General features: G+C 38.7%; 1 protein-coding gene across 5 annotated transcripts in view; it reads right to left on the reverse strand.

Annotated features, from left to right (window-relative positions):
* The window catches only part of veph1 (ventricular zone expressed PH domain-containing 1), a 36,857-nt gene that overhangs the window by 3,184 nt on the left and 14,924 nt on the right, over window positions 1–18,749 (reverse strand). For all 5 annotated transcript variants that reach the window (XM_077611463.1, XM_077611461.1, XM_077611460.1 and 2 more), the window contains 9 exons: window positions 14,484–14,647; window positions 13,404–13,613; window positions 11,051–11,271; window positions 10,121–10,321; window positions 9,501–9,871; window positions 8,738–8,877; window positions 8,496–8,630; window positions 4,982–5,099; window positions 1,041–1,174 (listed from right to left, as the gene is read on the reverse strand). In XM_077611463.1, the coding sequence (XP_077467589.1) occupies window positions 1,041–1,174; window positions 4,982–5,099; window positions 8,496–8,630; window positions 8,738–8,877; window positions 9,501–9,871; window positions 10,121–10,321; window positions 11,051–11,271; window positions 13,404–13,613; window positions 14,484–14,647 (1,694 nt within the window). The remainder of the gene's footprint in view (window positions 1–1,040; window positions 1,175–4,981; window positions 5,100–8,495; window positions 8,631–8,737; window positions 8,878–9,500; window positions 9,872–10,120; window positions 10,322–11,050; window positions 11,272–13,403; window positions 13,614–14,483; window positions 14,648–18,749) is intronic.

The following is an 18,749-nucleotide window of genomic DNA, read 5'->3' on the forward strand; positions in this document are numbered from 1 at the left end:
GGAAAAGAAAAAAAGATTGTCCGCAAGAGTAACATTGATGCAGACCTGGCGATGGAAATGAAGCGGAATAAAATAACAGTTGGTGGAATTTCATTTCCCTGTTTGGGAATAGCGCTTTCTCAACACACTGGCAAAATTTGAGGTAGATAAAGCACCGTTAAGAGAACAAAGACAATAAAAAAAAGATCTTTTTTTAGAGAATTCCTCAGCGGGGGGAAAAACAACACTAGGCAGTGTGTATAACAAAGAGAAAGCTTCCTTTCTTGAAAAATAATATTATATTAAACAAGAAAGGGTGATGGAAGAATGACAAAATGAACAAACTTTTCAAGTTATGATAGAATTTGCAGTAATGTCAAGATTAGACTTGAGTTGCTGTTAAGATATAAATATTTTTAATCCTCACAGGGCATTCCTTCAACTGACTGGTTACCATTGAAGGTGCTAACTGGGAATAGTCCAAATAGATTGGACGTTTAACGTTGTCAATCGCGCTGAAATATAAGAATTCACAGCAAGTCCCCCTGGTTTAAAACCAATTAGACTGCTATTACCGTCAATGACATGGAATGGGTTAAATACTAAGAAACAAAGTCAACTTTAGTGTTCTTGGGATCCTGTATCTATTTACCAAAATTGTAATTTTATTAACCTAGTTTTTATTAAATAATATTGAGATTAATAATGAATATTTAAAATAATAAAATGAAATAAATAATATTGCCGATAACATTAAGATTCTTGAATGAATAAAACGCGTTCCTTAAATGACCATTTCCATTTCGAATAACCACTATCCTCTCTATTGGCTACTTGGTCGCTGTGATATCTGCTTCCAGTTAAACTGGAGGAGAGTGAATCACGCTGTTGCATCATCGCACCTTAGGCTCGGGATTTTCCCCGGGACTGTGACCCAAGGCCAAAATCTGCTACAATTGACTTTAGCAACTTCCCGGCCAAGTTGAAATTTCCACTCGATGGTTTTGGTAACCAATGGCAAAGATTAAGCACTTATGTTGTGTGAGTAATCATTAGCCTACTGATTTGCCCCTCCGGAAGAGCAGTTGGTTTCCTGCCAAGGTGAAGTAGCGAGTCTTCCAGCGCTTAATGAATCTCCAGCGGACTTGTTTCTCCTTCAGCTTCCCCTCAATGAGAGGCTGGCCCTCTTGCACACCTGCACAAAAATACACAGCACAGTTCAGGTACACTTTCTCAATTTGCAAATCAGTAATTCCAGTTTTTGTATCATTAGTACTTGTTTATAACGGCAACTCAAAGGATAATATAACATTCATGCATTCATTTTCTGTACTGTAATATAACACACCAAAAATATTGCCCTAAACCCAAAACTGCAAGCCCCATGCACTGTTCCTGTACAAAAAATAGCACTTTTTGCGAGGGTACACGGTTGATTGGTCGCCGGTCTTTTGGTTGCCAATCTTTTGGTCGACGATCTTTTGGTCGCCGGTCTTTTGGTCGCCGGTCTTTTGGTCGCCCGGAAGGTAAGTGATAATTTCCATTTAAATCGTTGCTCAAATTCCCTAAATACAAACTGCGAATTACTATTTAGTCATACTTAATGCCCTATTAATTATTAGGCTAAAGAAAAGCTCCAAATTTCCCGGACTTTTATTGTTTTTTGTTGGAGAACTTGCTAAGACCCTGACAGACGTACCTTCCTAAGGGGACAACTCATGTACATACAAACTCTTATACACTCACACGTCGGCTCAGTGAAACTGCTCAGGGCCATTGTTGGCTTTTATTGATGCGTAGACCGTGTTGTTTTGCCTTGTTTTGTCGCCGGTCTTTTGGTGGTTGGTCTTTTGGTCGCCGGTCTTTTGGTCGCCCGTTGTCGCGGTCGGGGTGACCAAAAGACCGGCGACCAATCGACCGCACACGTTTTGCGAGAGGTGCTTTTAAAAAAAAATGTATATGGATGTGACAAACATCAAGCCACATATGAATCATGTAACCTGTCATATTTCCCGTCAACCTGCTAGGCAGAAACACAATTTGTGTAACTGGACATGATGCAACACAGTAAGGTGCCGACTAGTCTGCATCGTCCGAGAAATATTTCATGTTCTGGTGTAATGCAAGAAATGTGCCTGACTCATAAATCTAAAATGCTGTTTCGATCCTCCTCATTTAACGAGACACCTGGAAAGTGGGTCTAAGATTTGCTGTGGTGAGCCTCGGGCCTGCCTGGACCGCTCTTCATAATTTCTTATACAAGACACTTTGACGCCAAATGATACGATGAAACACAACATCGTCTTGAGTAACAAATGATGTGCGTTCAGGTCATCAGTGTGAAGATTACCTTTCAGTGCATTCATATACTCCAAAAACTCCCTAAAAACATTTAAGCCATTTTTTTATAGGGGAAAAAAGTTCTATTTTTGTGGAACACAAAAAAAGAGGGTAGGGGGGGTTGATAGTCTTTCACACAAGTAACTCTGTCACTGGCAATAAAATGAACAATCTAGCATTACATAGAAAGTTGGATGCAGTTCTTGGAAGACCAACAATGTTTCAACATTTGCAGTTTTCCACTGGTGTTTGTGGGCCTTTTATGGAGTGTTAATGTATCACATAGTTAAAAGATGTTGAACTTTATGAGCAAATTTGATATTATTGTTAGAGGATGTGGATTGGCTCCAATGTCCTTTGGCAGGAAAATATAGGTCCCCTCTCAGTGGCATGTCAGCCTCAGAGTTCAGCATACAATTCCAGGCATTATCACGAGGACAAACAGTGTAGAAAATACTGCTGCATCCTGATAGTGGTTGATATGTCTACTCAAATACGAATCATTTTACTGAACTACAACAGTGCATTCAGAAGTTCCTTTTTGTTGTGCAATAGTGACAGGAGTCAAATGAAAACGCCTGGCCTGAGGGTGGAGATGTCAAAAAGGGGAAACAATTGTGTGAAGACTGACTACAACTATGACTGATCTAAGCGCTGAAAACATTTCCCCCCCAAAATTGAAAATAGCTGGTTCTTGTCTACATATTGGTATAAAACTAAATCACATGGAGTCCTTTCAGAGAAAAAGAAAACAAGCTCGGAGCAAAATTGACTTGGGAATAATTTATATATGAGAAACAAATTATTGGTTTGACAAGGTTTGCTTGTGTACCATCTGCAATCACTTTCCGTACAAAAGCTTTCTGGTAGGAAAAAAAGTCACCTGAGGCCATTATCAATCTTTGTTTGGATTTTTCATTTGATTTTTATTTTGTTATGGGCTCGAACCACGTTTTAATCGTATTTGGACCATAATTTGTCATTCACACTTGCCCACCAATGCAGTAAATTTTGAGCCTTTGTTGACACCAAAGAGGGCAAAAGAGAGGGTGTAATAAGTACATTTGTCCTTATCTGGGTCATACTTTGAGCAACGTGGGTAATCCTAGTCTGGACTGGTCGCCAGCCAATAACAGGCCTGATATACAAAAACATTTAAAACAATGTAGAGCATAGAAAACTACATGTTTTGAAACTGAGAGCTACCCCTTGAGTAATGAGTAATACTGGCTTGAAGCAAACTTCGGTAAGAACAAATTCTGCTCAGATTATGTGTAATCATTTGGCTCTATAGATGCTATGTTGTAGTGCTACGATCGGGACATTTGAAGAAAGATTTTATGGAAAAAAATAGGAATAAAAAAATACAACTGAGGCTTACTGCTAAATGATGCTATGTTTACATCAGAATCCCATGGGCTACTACACACACAGTCCTTATGTGACTCCAGGCACCAAGTTGGTGATCCCTGGCCTAGTGCTCAAATCTTACTTTAAAAGCCAGCTCATGCAATGTGAGAATAAAATTGCTTAATATGAGAAGTTTATAAGAAACTACGAACCAGCGCCAGATTTGTACTACTCATAATGTGTGGAAAACCGCCTGTACATCCTGTCTACAGGGTAAATTAAATCAAATTATGAGCTATTCAAATTGAAATCTATTTAAGATAATATGGTCCCTGGAGCATTATTTACATACACATTACATAACAGCTAGAATGCTTTAAAGTTGTGTCATCTACACGTTCGTCAGCCAGGCTTAACGGCATCCTCACATGCTGGCTTCTTATTATCCCAATCACATGTCGAGTTTTGAAAAACGGCCTGCACTAGACGACTATTCATTAAAAATACTTTAAATTTCTGTTCTACTTTCACCTTTTGCTAAACTCATTCCATTAGCCCAGGTGTCATTATGCAGCATAATCCCTTTTCAAGCCTAGGTTTTTATAAACTCTGGAAAACAGGAAAATACTGGAAAACTGGAAATAGTTTTACAAGGTGCAATTTCCAACATACAAACTGCTACTTGTCTAAAAGATAACAAATGTAAGTCGACATGTCACTGGATTAAACGCTTTGGCTATTTGACTTTTGAATAGCATTTAACCTACGAGATAGCATGTCATGCTTTCATCAAAATCAAAAAGAGATGCCATTTATGGCCAAGGTTGAGAGGCAAATACAAGAATACATATTTTAAATGATGACCTGTTTTCTGAAGATGAACGAATCCCCTGGGTTCCCCCATTGGCATTAAAGAAAAAACAAACTAAGAAGTATAGAATTTCAGCAAAGTGCTCAGTCTGTCCCCTCCTTCTCTTTCCCATTTTAATAGCATTCAGAGACGGAAACACTCGTACAAACATGACGTCACCAAAGCTAAGTGCTCTCCGAAAACGGGTCACTGGTCCAAAGTCAACTAATCAGAGTCGAATGACTGATTATATAGAGTCATAGACCCTTCACGATGAACACAACAAGCATTACCCTCACCTGGAATTCCTTGGCAAAACATTACTATGCCTCAAGGGATTTAAGGTCATCACCACACGGATCATTGGTATAGTTTCAGCCATGCATTCCAAAGAAATTGACTTAAAATGATAGGGCGAGGAGAACTCTCTGCCTGAAATAATCTTGTGTGTGTATTATTTACCTGTGGCCTTCTCAGGGTTGTTGCACATGAAGCATAACCACCCTCCTTCTTCTTCACTGTAGCCAAAAAGGTCAAAGAAGCGAACCTCCTCCAGTTGCATCTGGAGACTGTCTAGTTCCTAAAGAAACATAAACAAAAAATGATATTTAAAGGAAAACATTATGATGTTCTTTCTATTTCTAAGAGCAATGCATTTGCATGTTTGATTTGTTTGACATACTCTATAACAGTGTTTGCCAACCACTGTTGTTTTGCGTAATTTTAGAAGATTTAAGTATTATTTGGAGAAAAGTCATAAAATTATGCCATTAAAATGTTTTGGAATAATTTTGGAGGTTTATGTGATTCCTGCTGATAAAACTTTGATGCGAATGACTATTGTTAATATAGGTGACATAGTTTTAAATTAAAAAGATTTTCAGATGGTCGTCTTTCTTGAGATTTTTTCAATGCAAAAAGTGGGCTCTGGCTCATAAAAGGTTGGGAAACGTTGGGGTATTTTCCTTATTTCAACAGAACATTGTCAGCGTGCTTGTGCTGGCGTTAATTGTGTTGACGCACCAGATAAAGACCCTCTAGGCACACATCAATGACAATTTTAGACAAAAGGAACATATTTGTATACTTAGACAACAGGATGTGGCTAAGAAGATTGTAAGGCTTCTGCATATCCTTTCTTAACCAATTTTGGCTTTTCAAAACCACTCCCTCTTTTACCAGTTTTGATTATTGGAGGAATATACAGTTATAGGCAATGTTCCCTCAAATTTTTTGTTTGTCTGGGCAGAAAGACAAACTCCCTGAGCACACTGAGTTTCAGCATCATCATTGCTCGCTATGGGCACACACCAGTATCACACCTGCCATAAGAAGGTGCATTTCTACTACACATAAATGATTTAGTAATAATAAAATGTAATGATTAATATCTATGAATGGGCGGCCCGGCGGTTGAGTGGTTCGCGCGTCGCTCTCACAGCTCTGGGGTCCTGGGTTCAAATCCAGGTCGGTCCACCTGTGTTGAATTTGCATATTCTCCCTGGGTCTGCGTGGGTTTTCTCTGAGTACTCCGCTTTCCTCCCACATCCCAAAAAGATGCATTGTAGGCTGATTGGACACTCTAAATTTGCCCCTAGGTATGAGTGTGAATGTGAATGGTTGTTTGTTTCTTTGTGCCCTGCGATCGGCTGGCCACCGATACAGCGTGTCCCCCGCCCCTGGCCCAAAGTCAGCAGGGATAGGCTCCAGCACCCCCCCCCCCCTGATTTCACCGCTTGTTCTTCTATTTGCACAGTAAAGTAAAAAGGAATGTATTAAGAAATATTAAAATGTAATTAAAAAAAGATAGAAGGGCTGTAAAACACGAAAAACAAAAGTGGACAGAGCTACTGCCACTGGCTGCCGCATGAACGGCGCCATAATGGGGGGGAAACATTGGATTTTATTTTGTGCGCTCCATATGATTTGCTGTGGGCGGAGAAGACGAGAGTACTAGTGCACAATTGCGCATGCGCGCAGCTTAGAGGCAACATTGGTCATAGGTGAGCACGCATTAAATGACACCAATTAACCAACCTAAAATGCAGCACCTTCGACCCTGAAGACCCTCCACATTTATAATAGAGCCTTCTATGAACCTATATTAGGATCACAGGTGAGAAGTCAGATCAAATCTGGACTTTCCAGTCAAACACAAGGCACACAGAGACAAAACCACAGGCACATTCACACCTATTGTCTTCAATTAGGCTAACATGTACGTAGTATGTCTTTGGAATGTGGAAACGGGAGTTCACGATGAAAACAAACAAGACAAAGCTCAGACCATTGACTTGAACCCAGGACCTTTGGCTTCAAGGAAGAGGCACTAACCACTCTCCTTCAGACCAAACATTGTTATCTCAAGTGTGGCTCCATTCCTTTGCATGTTCCATCCTGTCTCCTGTCTTCAGCCTTCACTGCACCCCCTCCTCTTCAACCAAATTTATCAACAGAGCAGCTATATCAACAGAAGTTTCCACTCAGGACACAGGGGGGGAAAAGGTGAAACAATAATCATTAATTATCTCTTCCATCACAGACTTCCACCCACCTGAACTTTTCTTCATATCTCCCACCATGCCTGTCTTCCTCTTCCTCTCATCCCCTCTTAGAACATGAAAAGGGACATTTTGGGGAAAATAACCTTGAGCCGTTCCTACCATTGCCACATTAGAGACTGCCATCTGTCCTCTATTCACATAAAATGTTCTCTCCTCTCCCATGAGAAGCTTTCATTGTCATAAAACTGCTGAAATGATTCATAAAAGGCAGATCTTCCATTTCAGAGGTCTTAAACATACCAGCAGTTTCTGATTTAAAAGTTTCCGTCAGTAATATTATTCTTGTCTCACCGGATATCGTTTATCCCTATCCTCCCTTGTTTTACATTTTGTTAAAAGACCTAAGAATGTATTTTTCACACTCCCCACACAGATAGGAACACTTAACACTCTGCTTACAACAAATATGCATGTTCCCACTAAATTTCATGGACACTCAGTACTTTCCTTGAGTACACGAGCACAAGTTATGTGCTGTATCATGAGAATTTAGAAGGAAATTGTACAAAAAGTTCAGCAACATGAGCAACTCAAATCGCAAAGGTCCAAAGCATTGCAGCGCACTGTAAAATTAAATCAAGTCCTGTTTCAAAACATGTCAAATATCCCCAACATAAAGACATCAGAAAACACAAAGCTACATTTCGTCCCAATTTCACTGTCATTTACATAAATATGCATTAAACCAAAATAATCATAAAAGCAACTGACACAATTGCAAGGAGCCAAAATGGAAGCCCACACTATCTCAAAAGACCTGGCAACAACACAAAGGTCATTTCAACACTCGTACAAAAGCCCCAATTCAGATAAGACAGCTGAAAATAAATCTTCCGTGTGTGTGAGCTTCACTTTCCTACTCAGCACATATTGTGTCTAACATGGCTGCCAGTGGAACGGATATATAATGTGGGTTTGTTTAAATTCTTGATTGAACTATGCCAACACTACAGAAGCAACAAGGGCGATCTAAATAAATAAATAAAAAGTATATGCACAGGTTCCATGTATAGCGGTTTTGAAGAATTAATGTAAGTGAAAGACTTTAGCCTCCTTTTGGTAACTACCGCATCCACAGCTCATACATAATAAGTAGAAAATAAACGCTGTAATATTTTCCGAGGAACTGTTTCACTTTTTACCTTGCTATGGCATCTAGGAACTTGAGACTCACTTTCATAAATGAAAAAAAAATTGCTTGAAAGTGCCAAATGAGACATTTTGCAGGTATTGGGCCCACCAGAAATAAATCAAATTTATTAAAAAAAACATAGCTGGTAAAATAAGACTTTTTTTTTGCAAGTTGTGTTTTCATTGAATAAAAAGTGTTTCCTGTACATATTTCTGTGCAGGATCAGCGCTCTCTGCCTTGTGTGCTGCAGCAGGACTTTTCATAAATCACGCCGAAATACCTTTCTGTGTGGGGTGGCATTTTGCGTCATTGCCATGTGGAAGCTGTGAGCTCCTTTGAGTTGAGTCTTTCCCCAAAGAGAAGCCAACTTCTGAACACATTCATCTGACAAGCACAGAGGATTGTTGGACTTACTCTACAAAAGACAACATAAATAGTGAATATTTGCATTTACAACAACATTTGTGACTAAACTGAAATTAAGAGGTGTGCTATAATTGATTGCTCTGTGTTTAGGTGCACCTGTAAATAGAGGAGCATGATGTGGATCCAAAGATGTGGCCGCCGGCTGCTTAAGTTAAAACTGGACTTGGCATAAAGGCAGTAATGACCCTTCAGGGGACAAGAGAAGGACAATTTGGCCACACAGCCTCTGTTTGATTCTGTAACAAAAATAGAATCTATGTTTTTCAACACTTTACTTGTATTCCTGAAACGTTAAAATGTATACCAGTATTTTCTACATCTGAGAGGGGAATATATGATATATACATATATATGCAAAGAGTACCTGTGCATGCCGTTTCCTGGTTTAATACTCAGATTGAAGGTGAGTAATTTAATATTTGTTGACCTAAGGTGTCCTAGACTCCTTGTTACAAGCACAGGCATGAAGAAATGAAATTAAATCTAAAAAGAGATGAACTTGCATATTTATGCCTTTTGAATGTGATTAACATCACTATGAAATTACTTATTCGTGTAGAGTAATAAATCCATGTCCAGACTCTTGGATTTTAGAATTTACTGTTGAAATGCTGAGCCCATGTCTTCTCTTGACTAATATTTTTTGATAATTAATCATTTTTTTTAATCAATAATTTTGTAAATTCTATTCCTCTGTTAGGGTTATGATATTTTGAAATCTGTCTATAAAAAAGCTTATATTTTCAAAACTTATTTTGTTGAATTATGATTGGATTTGCTAAACTGTAATCTTTCTTTGCTTCTCTCTCTTTCTTTCATGGTTTCTTTTTCTTTAAAAGAACAATTTTGTGTTTCTTACCTTCTATTACACATTGCTCTGGTATTGGAATGTGTTGGACCATGTCCTTACAAAACTCTCGGATCATCTCCAAATTGTCTCTTAAATGGATGAAGAGCCTGTCGGCTCCCCTCGCCTCTGTCTCTTTGTTCTTCTGCACGGTGCAAGGTCTCGCTGCCTCTTTGACCCCACAGTCTGGAGCACAGGCGGCAACAATGGGCGCAACGACTGTCAGTTTCTTAGCGGGAGGCGTCACTTCTAGGTCTTCTGGTGAATGCTGGCAGGGCAAAGTGCTAGTGTTGTCTGGAATCATCTCTACTCCGTCTACCTCGTCCACATCATCTGAGTTGATGGATCGCAAGCGCACAGCATGAAGAGCCAGGCTCTTTGACCTATGAGAGAGAAGAGTGCCACCCAGGTTGATTGCTGGGATATGTTGACCTTAACAACGATACATTATATTATAAAATGGTGGATGGATAGATGTTTGTACAACATAGCTGTATTTCCTAACTTGATATAAAAGAGATGTTTTAGCTGTTGGGATAGAAGTAGGAGTACACTTGGAAAACACACAATGTGCTCTTCTCAAAAACTTTGAAGTGGATTCAATATTTACTAATAATCCTATTCTTTCCAACCTGTTAAATCTCATTTCTCGTTGCTCCTGCCTCACTGCTTGGTCCAGGCTGTATCTTCGCTGGGGGGTGGGAGAATCGTTGTGTTCTACCACCTTATCTCCTCCTTTCACCTGCTTCTTTTGCTCAGATCCTTCTATTCCAGGTCCTTCTTCTTCACCTTGACGTGCTGCCTTAGGAGATGGCGAACAATGCCCATTTTCTCTATAACACAGACACATATAGTACATTATATATAAACACTAATTCCAATGAATTTGACATTTTGGGTACAATATAATTAAATATACAATATGATTTGTTTTGGGAGTTATTTGTTGTTGTTGTTTTATGTACATTTTACATAACATGCAAAATGCATTGTTTTTTGAGTTGGTGTTTGCAATGAACCCGATTTTTGAACTTGACAGAGGTAAAAACAACCAGTGTTCTCCTTTGTTCCCCTGTTTTTCTTACCACTCTGTTTCGTAAGAGGGGGCCCCCAAGCAAAGTCTTTAATCGCACTTCCAATGGTTTCCATCCTCCCACCTACAAACACATGCTGAATTGATGTTCATGCATTTTCACATTGTGAAACGCTACGAGTGGGGGGTATTATTCAGATTCGATTGCGTTAAAAAAAGTTTCCCTCAATTCACAAACACAAACAGATGAACCAGATGGACCTCATTATCGAGGACCGAGCTTAACTTTCTTTCTTTTTACTCACTAAACTGGCATAAGAAATGTTGGCCTTTCTATTCTACTATAGTTAGTCACTCCAAAAAGATAAATGACAGCAAAGAAAATCAATGATAGCCGAAATCTGAAAACCAAACCAATAGGGTGCTTCAATATTTGTGATTGTCAGCCTAACCATTCTCCAAGTACATGAAGGAAAAACAATTGTGCAAATGCTTAAGCGGAACAAAGGATGCGTAAGCCTTCTCTGACCTCCGACACGCGGTGGCATTCCCCTCTAGCTGCCTGCCCAGCAGTCTGGATATGGCAGTGAAGGAGTTGCTCAGCCTGTAGAGGTCTTTTCCAGAGTCTCCAAGAACAGACGGATAACGATCAGTCAAAGCTCTGATTTCCAGTAGCAACATGTGGTGAAGAGTGTGTTCTGGGTTGCTCAGAAGACACACTAGGTAGACTAAGCAACTGTGTGCATGCACCTAAGGAAGATAAAAAAACATTTAAATGTAAATAATCTAGGCAGTAAATGAAAAATGCTTTAAATTCTATCATAACATTTTAGAGTTAGCTCAGCTAGTTCTCAGCAGCCACATTGTATACGTGGATGAAATTGGTATCAAAGTAAAGATGAATCTTTAGTTATAACTTTGATTGTGAATGTTTGCTTCATTGGATTAACGGTACTTTCATTCATACTGATGGAGAAAGGCAAATTCCGATAACATCGTTTTAAAGAGCATGAAGACCGGTTCTATAGGTAGACGGCAATTTAACCTCAAACAAGCTTCTTATTTGTCCCGTAGCTTTCTTCAGTATAAAGAAAAAATGTGCAGCTACTGTGGAGTAAAGGTAGTAGAATTCAATGCAGTGTTTTGTAATTTCAGGTTTCAAAAGGAGCTCTCAGATGCACACATTTCTTGATAGAAAAAAAGACGGAAACAAAAAGATTACTCTCTGGGATAAAACAATTTAACATCTTTACCAGTCAGTAACACAAAATAAGGCCAGAAAATGTTTGTAAAGTAAAATGAGCTTAAAAATAACAGTTTGGGAAGAATATTACATCACAGTAGTGGGGAAAATTGCTACTTGTCCAATGATGGAAAAAAAAAAAAAACATGGACTGATGTAACCATTCGATCCAGTTACCCCACACGTTGTGTGTTAGAAATTCCAGTTATTGTTTATCGAGATCTTCTGAATCATTTTGGTTGCCAAGAAGGTATTTAGGAGTCTCTGGGGTTTAGCACAAAAGAAAAACAGAAGCTTGTTGAGGAGAATATTGCAGTTACAAAAACACCTCAACATTTCTGTTATGAAGTATTACATCTAAGTGTATCATCATTACAGTTGGCAATTAATATAAAAATCGTTGGAATGGTTTCTGGAGAAAAGAAAAACCCTCCAGAATAACCAATATTAAAAAGTAAAACATTTTGTTTTCTATTATTGGTAACTCACTAAGACAAATTCAGTTGACAAATTAGAAACAACTAACAACAATGCTTGCCTTTCAATACAGATGAAGTCCTTCAGGAGGAAAAGGACAGAAGCCAGAGAAAGTTGCGCAACTTGAATGAGGGATCTGCATGGGTGCATCTGTGTTTGTGTTTGTATTGGGGCAACAGTGCTTACGGGAGGCACTCCCATCACTAGGAGGTCTCTGCATTAATTTCCCAGAAAATCCAGGGTGACTTTCCAAATACTTCCAATATGAAGAAATATAGCACGCTAAACACCAAATAATCTGTAATAGTGAGTGTGCTTGTGTGTATTCAACTTGAAATTACATCTTTATTTTCACAGAGAAAAGTGTAAAAGGTGGTGTTACCCTTTCTCTTAAGTGTCTGCGTTTGTTTGTGTGCGTGTGCATATGCACGGATGCGTGTGGAATGCAGTATGCGAGCTATTGAATGAGAACAAGTGGGCCGAATTTGAGGAAGTAGACAAAGCAGGGAAGCAGGTGCAAAACCCAAAAGATATTTTGTTCTTAAAAACTCTTATTTAGAAAAAATACCCAATCGCAAACCAGAAAAATGGAGTAGGAAACCAAAAAGTAAAATAGCAAACCAAAACTACAAAAATAGAGAGCTGAGGCAGAGGTTTTAAGCAGCAGAGTCCCTGACAAAGAGGTCAAATAGAGGCTTCTTTGCACACAGGACCCGGCAAATTAACAAAGAAAACTTATATAAACAAAGAGAGTGACGAGACAATGAGGAAAAATCTGGGAACACAAGAACCCGAACGGAGGACACACACAGACAACAGAGAAAATTTAGAAGTTGGAAAGATACATAGGGAACAAAAATCCTAACAGTTTTAGTTAATTCAATTTGTTACAAAGAGCACTTAAAATGTTACAACCTATTTGTAGACTCAAAAAGCAACTACGTTTACACACTTCATAGTAAGTTACTATTTAGATAGGTACATAATTGTTATTTTTTTTGTTTACTCCTTTTATTCTAGCCAGGTAATTCATTTAAGTTGTTCCAATGGAATCAAAGAATATGAAAATGTAAGTATAGAGCCAAGTCATCATTATAGTTCACAGTTGGCACTTTTCCTATGAGTCAGTGGTCCATTGTGTGTGCTGTAAGTGTGCGTGTACCTCACTGATGATGCCCACAGCACCATGGATTTTTGCCACGTGACCCAAGAGAGCAGGCCATTGTTGTCCCACAGTCCTGAGTTTTGGCAGACAGCTGACCAATGAGGAGGGGCTGGCTTGAGACACATCCACCAGAATGCCTAATATGGCCTCAATTAGAGACTGGTTGCTTAGGTAACTGACCAGAGCAGGCACCTGGGGGCTCAGCATCTGAAATTTGATTTGTATGCACTTTTAATAAGGAGGTAACATGTAAAAGGATCACAGAGTGGGTTGAATGGGTCTTTAAGAGGTGAAATTCAGAATGGCATAAAGAATGTGCGGACTAATGAAAAACAAAGACATGACTGGAAAATAAACACTCATTGAAGAGTTCATCCTCATTATCCACAACTAGACTGGGTTGAATCAAATTTGGCAGAAAAGTCTTGCAGCTTCCATTTAAATGACTACATTTGAACACGTTTTACTTAAAAAATACCAAGTCCTTATGACTTAATTTTTTTTTTTATGAAGACGACTGATCAGACATTCATTCCTGCAATTTCTGTAACTGTTTAAATACTTTGGTGCAGTGTGCGCCAGATTGTAAACAGTTCATTGTCTCATCCCATCTCATTTTCTGCACCGCTTCATCCTCACTAGGGTCGCGGGGGGTGCTGGAGCCTATCCCAGCTGACTTGGGGCCAGAGGCAGGGGACACCCTGAATTGGTCGCCAGCCAATCGCACTGCACAAGGAGACAAACAACCATTCACGCTCACCCTCATACCTAGAGGCAATTTAGAGTGTCCAATTAGCCTACCATACATGTCTTTGGAATGTGGGAGGTAACCGGAGTACCCAGAGAAAACCCACGCAGGTCTAGGGAGAACATGCAAACTCCACAAAGGTGGACAGACCTCGATTTGAACCCAGAACCCCCACTGTGAGGCCGACGGCCTAACCACTCATCCGCCGGGCCGCCCCACAGTTCATTGTATTTATAAATTTCATTATGTTGTCTTAAATTCTACAGAGTAATTCCGGAGTTATGTGTCCAGGCTTGTGAGAAACAGCCAAAGAATAAAGAAAATCCCACCAGTGGGTGTTGCTCAGCCACTATTTGTAGCAATCTGATCAGGTGTTGTTGTTCTGTGCTCTCAAGCTGTGACATCAGACCAGTGAGCTTGCCAAGGTGACAGTGGATGACATCAGGTTGTCTATGGTAGACGGAAGGAAGCACACGAAGGAGCATGTGGTTGCCTGTGGACAGAGAACAGAGACTTTGTCAATGTGAGGTGCTAATGTGGAATAAATCAGGTACAAATGCGCTACTTACTGAATAAGTGTAGTGGTTATATCTGAATGTGTTCTAAGTATTAGTTGTTGCTTAAAGCACTGACTCATTGTAATAAAAATCTACAAACAAGCTTTAACAGCATGTGTTGCATGTTGCGAAAAACTTCAAATTGTTTAAATAACTGAGTCACTAAAGCCACAGTTGCGTTAAGTCAAACCCTGGCGTTTGTGACTCAGTATTAGGCAGGAAATACAGTACAGTCAATTTGGGGGAATTGCACACAATTTTTCACAGATGTTCCAGGGTCTGCGACAAATTAAAGTTCACATGCTTTCCTTTTACACCAGATTAATCACACAAAAAACTTTGAAAAGGTCCATTTCAGTCTTGTCGGTCCAAAGAATATTCTCCCCAAAGTCTTGGCAATCATTTAAATGAATTTATTTTATTTTGCTAACATGAGTAACATGAGCCTTCATCTTCTATTTTTTTGTCAACAATGGTTTTGACCACGAAACCCTTGCAGGTTTTTCGCAGTTGTGGGAACCTTACCCATTATTACCTCTAGGTACATCAGTCATCACAAGAACCAGCACTTCATAAAATAACTTAGACACAAACTATACACAATATAAACAGAAACAAAGCTTTTCATAGCAATCAGGCCAAAGCTGAAACATTTATGGGGTTCTTTTGTAGAATTTTAAGGGTCTGCAGAGGAACAAGCTGTGGGGGATTTAAAGGATTTTGGCATTGGACCCCCAGGCAAACACATGGATAACATGAGCGAGAATAATATATACAGTGCAAAAACCTTTGGCATTCCACTTTAAACCCATTGTGTATCATGATGTTGAACGTGTTGTTTTAAAAAACAAACTTAGATGGGAAGACTAAATTCTCGCAATAGGCCAAGTTTTAGTATCTACACAGGATAATCATGTTAATATCGTGTTACATGATATGAACATTTTAACTGTAAAATCTGTCGACAAAGTAGATATTTACATCTTGGTGAATTCAGGGTAGTATGTGGTATCAACTCAACTGCCCAGTTTTGACAAATGCATCGCAGTTCTAGAGCCCACTGGACCTGAACAACATCTTTTCCACGGTTAAACACATTTCCGAAAGAGCTATTAATTCATCCGATCATTGTACGATTGGTCCCTAGCTACTAATTCCTCCATATTTCCCAAGCGCGCTTCTTCACCATCTTAGACTACTAGCACCATTAGTTTAGTACTGATACAACACAACAAAGGAGGAACATGGTCTGAACTTGCTATCTCTCATGTGACAAAAACTAAATCCTATCATGCCAAGAGAACAACACATTCACATTCTGCTTTGATACAGCTTATTTGTCATTAGAATCAAGACTTTGAATTCTTTCTAGCAATCTCAATGAAGCCCCCCAACCCGCACCCTAGCAGGATAGCTGAATAAGGGTACACCCTTGACTGTTTGCCAGACAAAGGTGACATCTTTACTGTAGATCATTACACAATTTGAAAGGAAACATTGAAAAATACTGTGGTAGGAAAACCCCTGAATAGAGACCAACTTATGCATGTAAACCATTCCAGGAGTCTTAAAATTGGATTTATGAAGACTGTGTCCAATGCATGTGTCCAGTTTTGGCTGGTCTACTTATTTTGGAAATATTAAAAAAATGCTGCCTGGGATTTATTATCAAGTATATATTCTAGCTTGAACCCAAGTTGCTTGATTTTAAATTATGATGGCTCTTGTGCATAAAAATGTCATACTTAAATATGATAGATATCCAATTCAAACTTCTGTCAAACTCTTGGTTGGGTGCAAGAAAATTACGGTGGATGACAAATATTTTATGTGGTTCAAATGGAAAAAATGACAACACCTCAGAACTCAGAATTTAAAGTGGAACTTCTGAATGCCTTTCATGTGAAATCTAGGGAGAAAAAATACACCCCTGAAGCTTCAAAACAAATCATTTAAGACGATATTTCTTACTCAACGAGAACATATAGTGTAGATGTATTGTTTTAGTATGATACCTTAAACTGACACTTGCCTGAACAGTCAATAAATGGTTAATGATGATTTGAGTGTGACATTTGATGTTAACAAATGTTAAGAAAATGACTGCATTCTTCCATTTAGGCTACTGGTGTTACTCCTTTCTTAATTTAATGTGGACTGGATCCAATGAGATGAGGTCAACTTTTTATAGGCCAAGAAGATAATTCCCTCCCGCAGATCGGCGTAAAATATATGTTCGACCCAGTGTTTATTAGCTTCTACCACAATTCCATACATTACTTTTCCGTCTCAAATATCATGTCACTTAAACACCTCAAGAATGCGAGGGATGGAGTAGAGGCAACCGGGTAGCAACCATTTCCATAAAATGCATCAGTTTTAAGATTCTGAACTTTCTTAAGAGAGTGATGATAATGATGATCCTGTCAAACACTTAAAGTATCTCACTAAAGTGCTCTCCATATATTATAGTAAACAATGCATTCTATCTTTCCAGGACACCATAATGACAAAATTTACACTTACTGTGTAGTCAGTGTAAGGCTTGTGTAAGTTAGATTTATTGTCCATTAAATATAGGTGAACACACAGCCATAAATTTCTAAACCACTGACAACAAAAGCAAGCACACCCTTAAGTGAAAATCCTCAAAATGTGTCCCGTTTTTGTGTGACTCAAACTCTGCAAATAGCTTCTGCTTTTTCCCACTTTCAGGATTAAATTTCTCCCAAATTCAGTTTCAGTGATCTTTTTTGGCTACAAATATTGCATACATTTTTTTTTTAACCAAACTCACTGTAAGAAATAAAAAGTGAGAACTTGAAAAACACTATGTTAGGTAAATATACTGCCAGTGGCCCAAAAAAATGTAGCACTACTACACGTAGACATTGGTCTCAATCATCACTGAACATAATATAGACATTTTTGTTGTTGATTGAATTATATGGATTATATGGATTTTTCGATTTTTTTTTTTAGAATTAATTATAATTAGAGTAAAATAGGTAGCACTTCGTTTAAAATTTTAATAGGAATTCTGTAACCCGAACTACTAACTACAAATTTTTCACACAATTCCTAATAGATCGTGAAACCACTATTTCATCTGGCAAATGAGCAGGTATGCCAAGAGCAGGCAAATCCCATGAGGAAGTCATTGAGACCATCTGCTCGAGTAGACCAAACACATGAGCACACAAACTCCTACACAACACAACATTAATCTAATATACTGTCCTGTATGTCTAAATATATAAATGACAGCATAAGCAACTCAAGATACACAAAAAAGGATACAGAAAAGAGGTACTCCATTAAAAAAGCAAATTGCAAGAAATGGTTTCACTTTAACACAAACATACACACACACCCACACACACACGCACGAACTGCATGGGACAAAAATCAATCTCCCTTTCTCCTCTTCCATTACCTGTTCCCCCCTCTCTCCCCGTGTGAGTCGTAGCAGTGGCAGTAATATCTGATTACGACATACAAGCTACCTCCAACGACGCATTACTCACTGCTCGCAGGCTGGGGCACTGCTCACATTTCAATGCCACAAAGAACTTTGAAAGCAAGCAAAAGAAAGTTTTTAAGTTAGGACTATGTTCTGGTTAAATTCCAATTTGAACATGTTAAAAGTGTACAACTATTAAATTGTCACAGAATCCACACAGACCAAGCAAAAGGTGGGGTTATGGTGTGGAAATCTGAAATAATATGTTGAAGATGTTGAAAACTTTCAGACGGAAGCAAAGATGATTCCTGCAAAGTTTAATACATTCCAATAATATTCATTCCTATATAATTTGTGTCTATCTTTTTACTTAAAATTTTGCCCCAAACTTAAGTACAAACTATTTACGTACGACCTTTCTTCTCTTCTGACAGCCCTATTTCTTAATAATATTAATCAATAATAATGAGATGATCAGTGGAAACGTGTTGACCATTCTATCTCCAAATAGAAAAGCAATAGTAAAGACCATAACATTGCACCTAAAGGTAACCCACATGAAAAAAGAAGTAAGA

This window comes from Stigmatopora argus, chromosome 10, assembly GCF_051989625.1.
Source record: "Stigmatopora argus isolate UIUO_Sarg chromosome 10, RoL_Sarg_1.0, whole genome shotgun sequence".
In the NCBI taxonomy this organism is placed as follows: domain Eukaryota; kingdom Metazoa; phylum Chordata; class Actinopteri; order Syngnathiformes; family Syngnathidae; genus Stigmatopora; species Stigmatopora argus.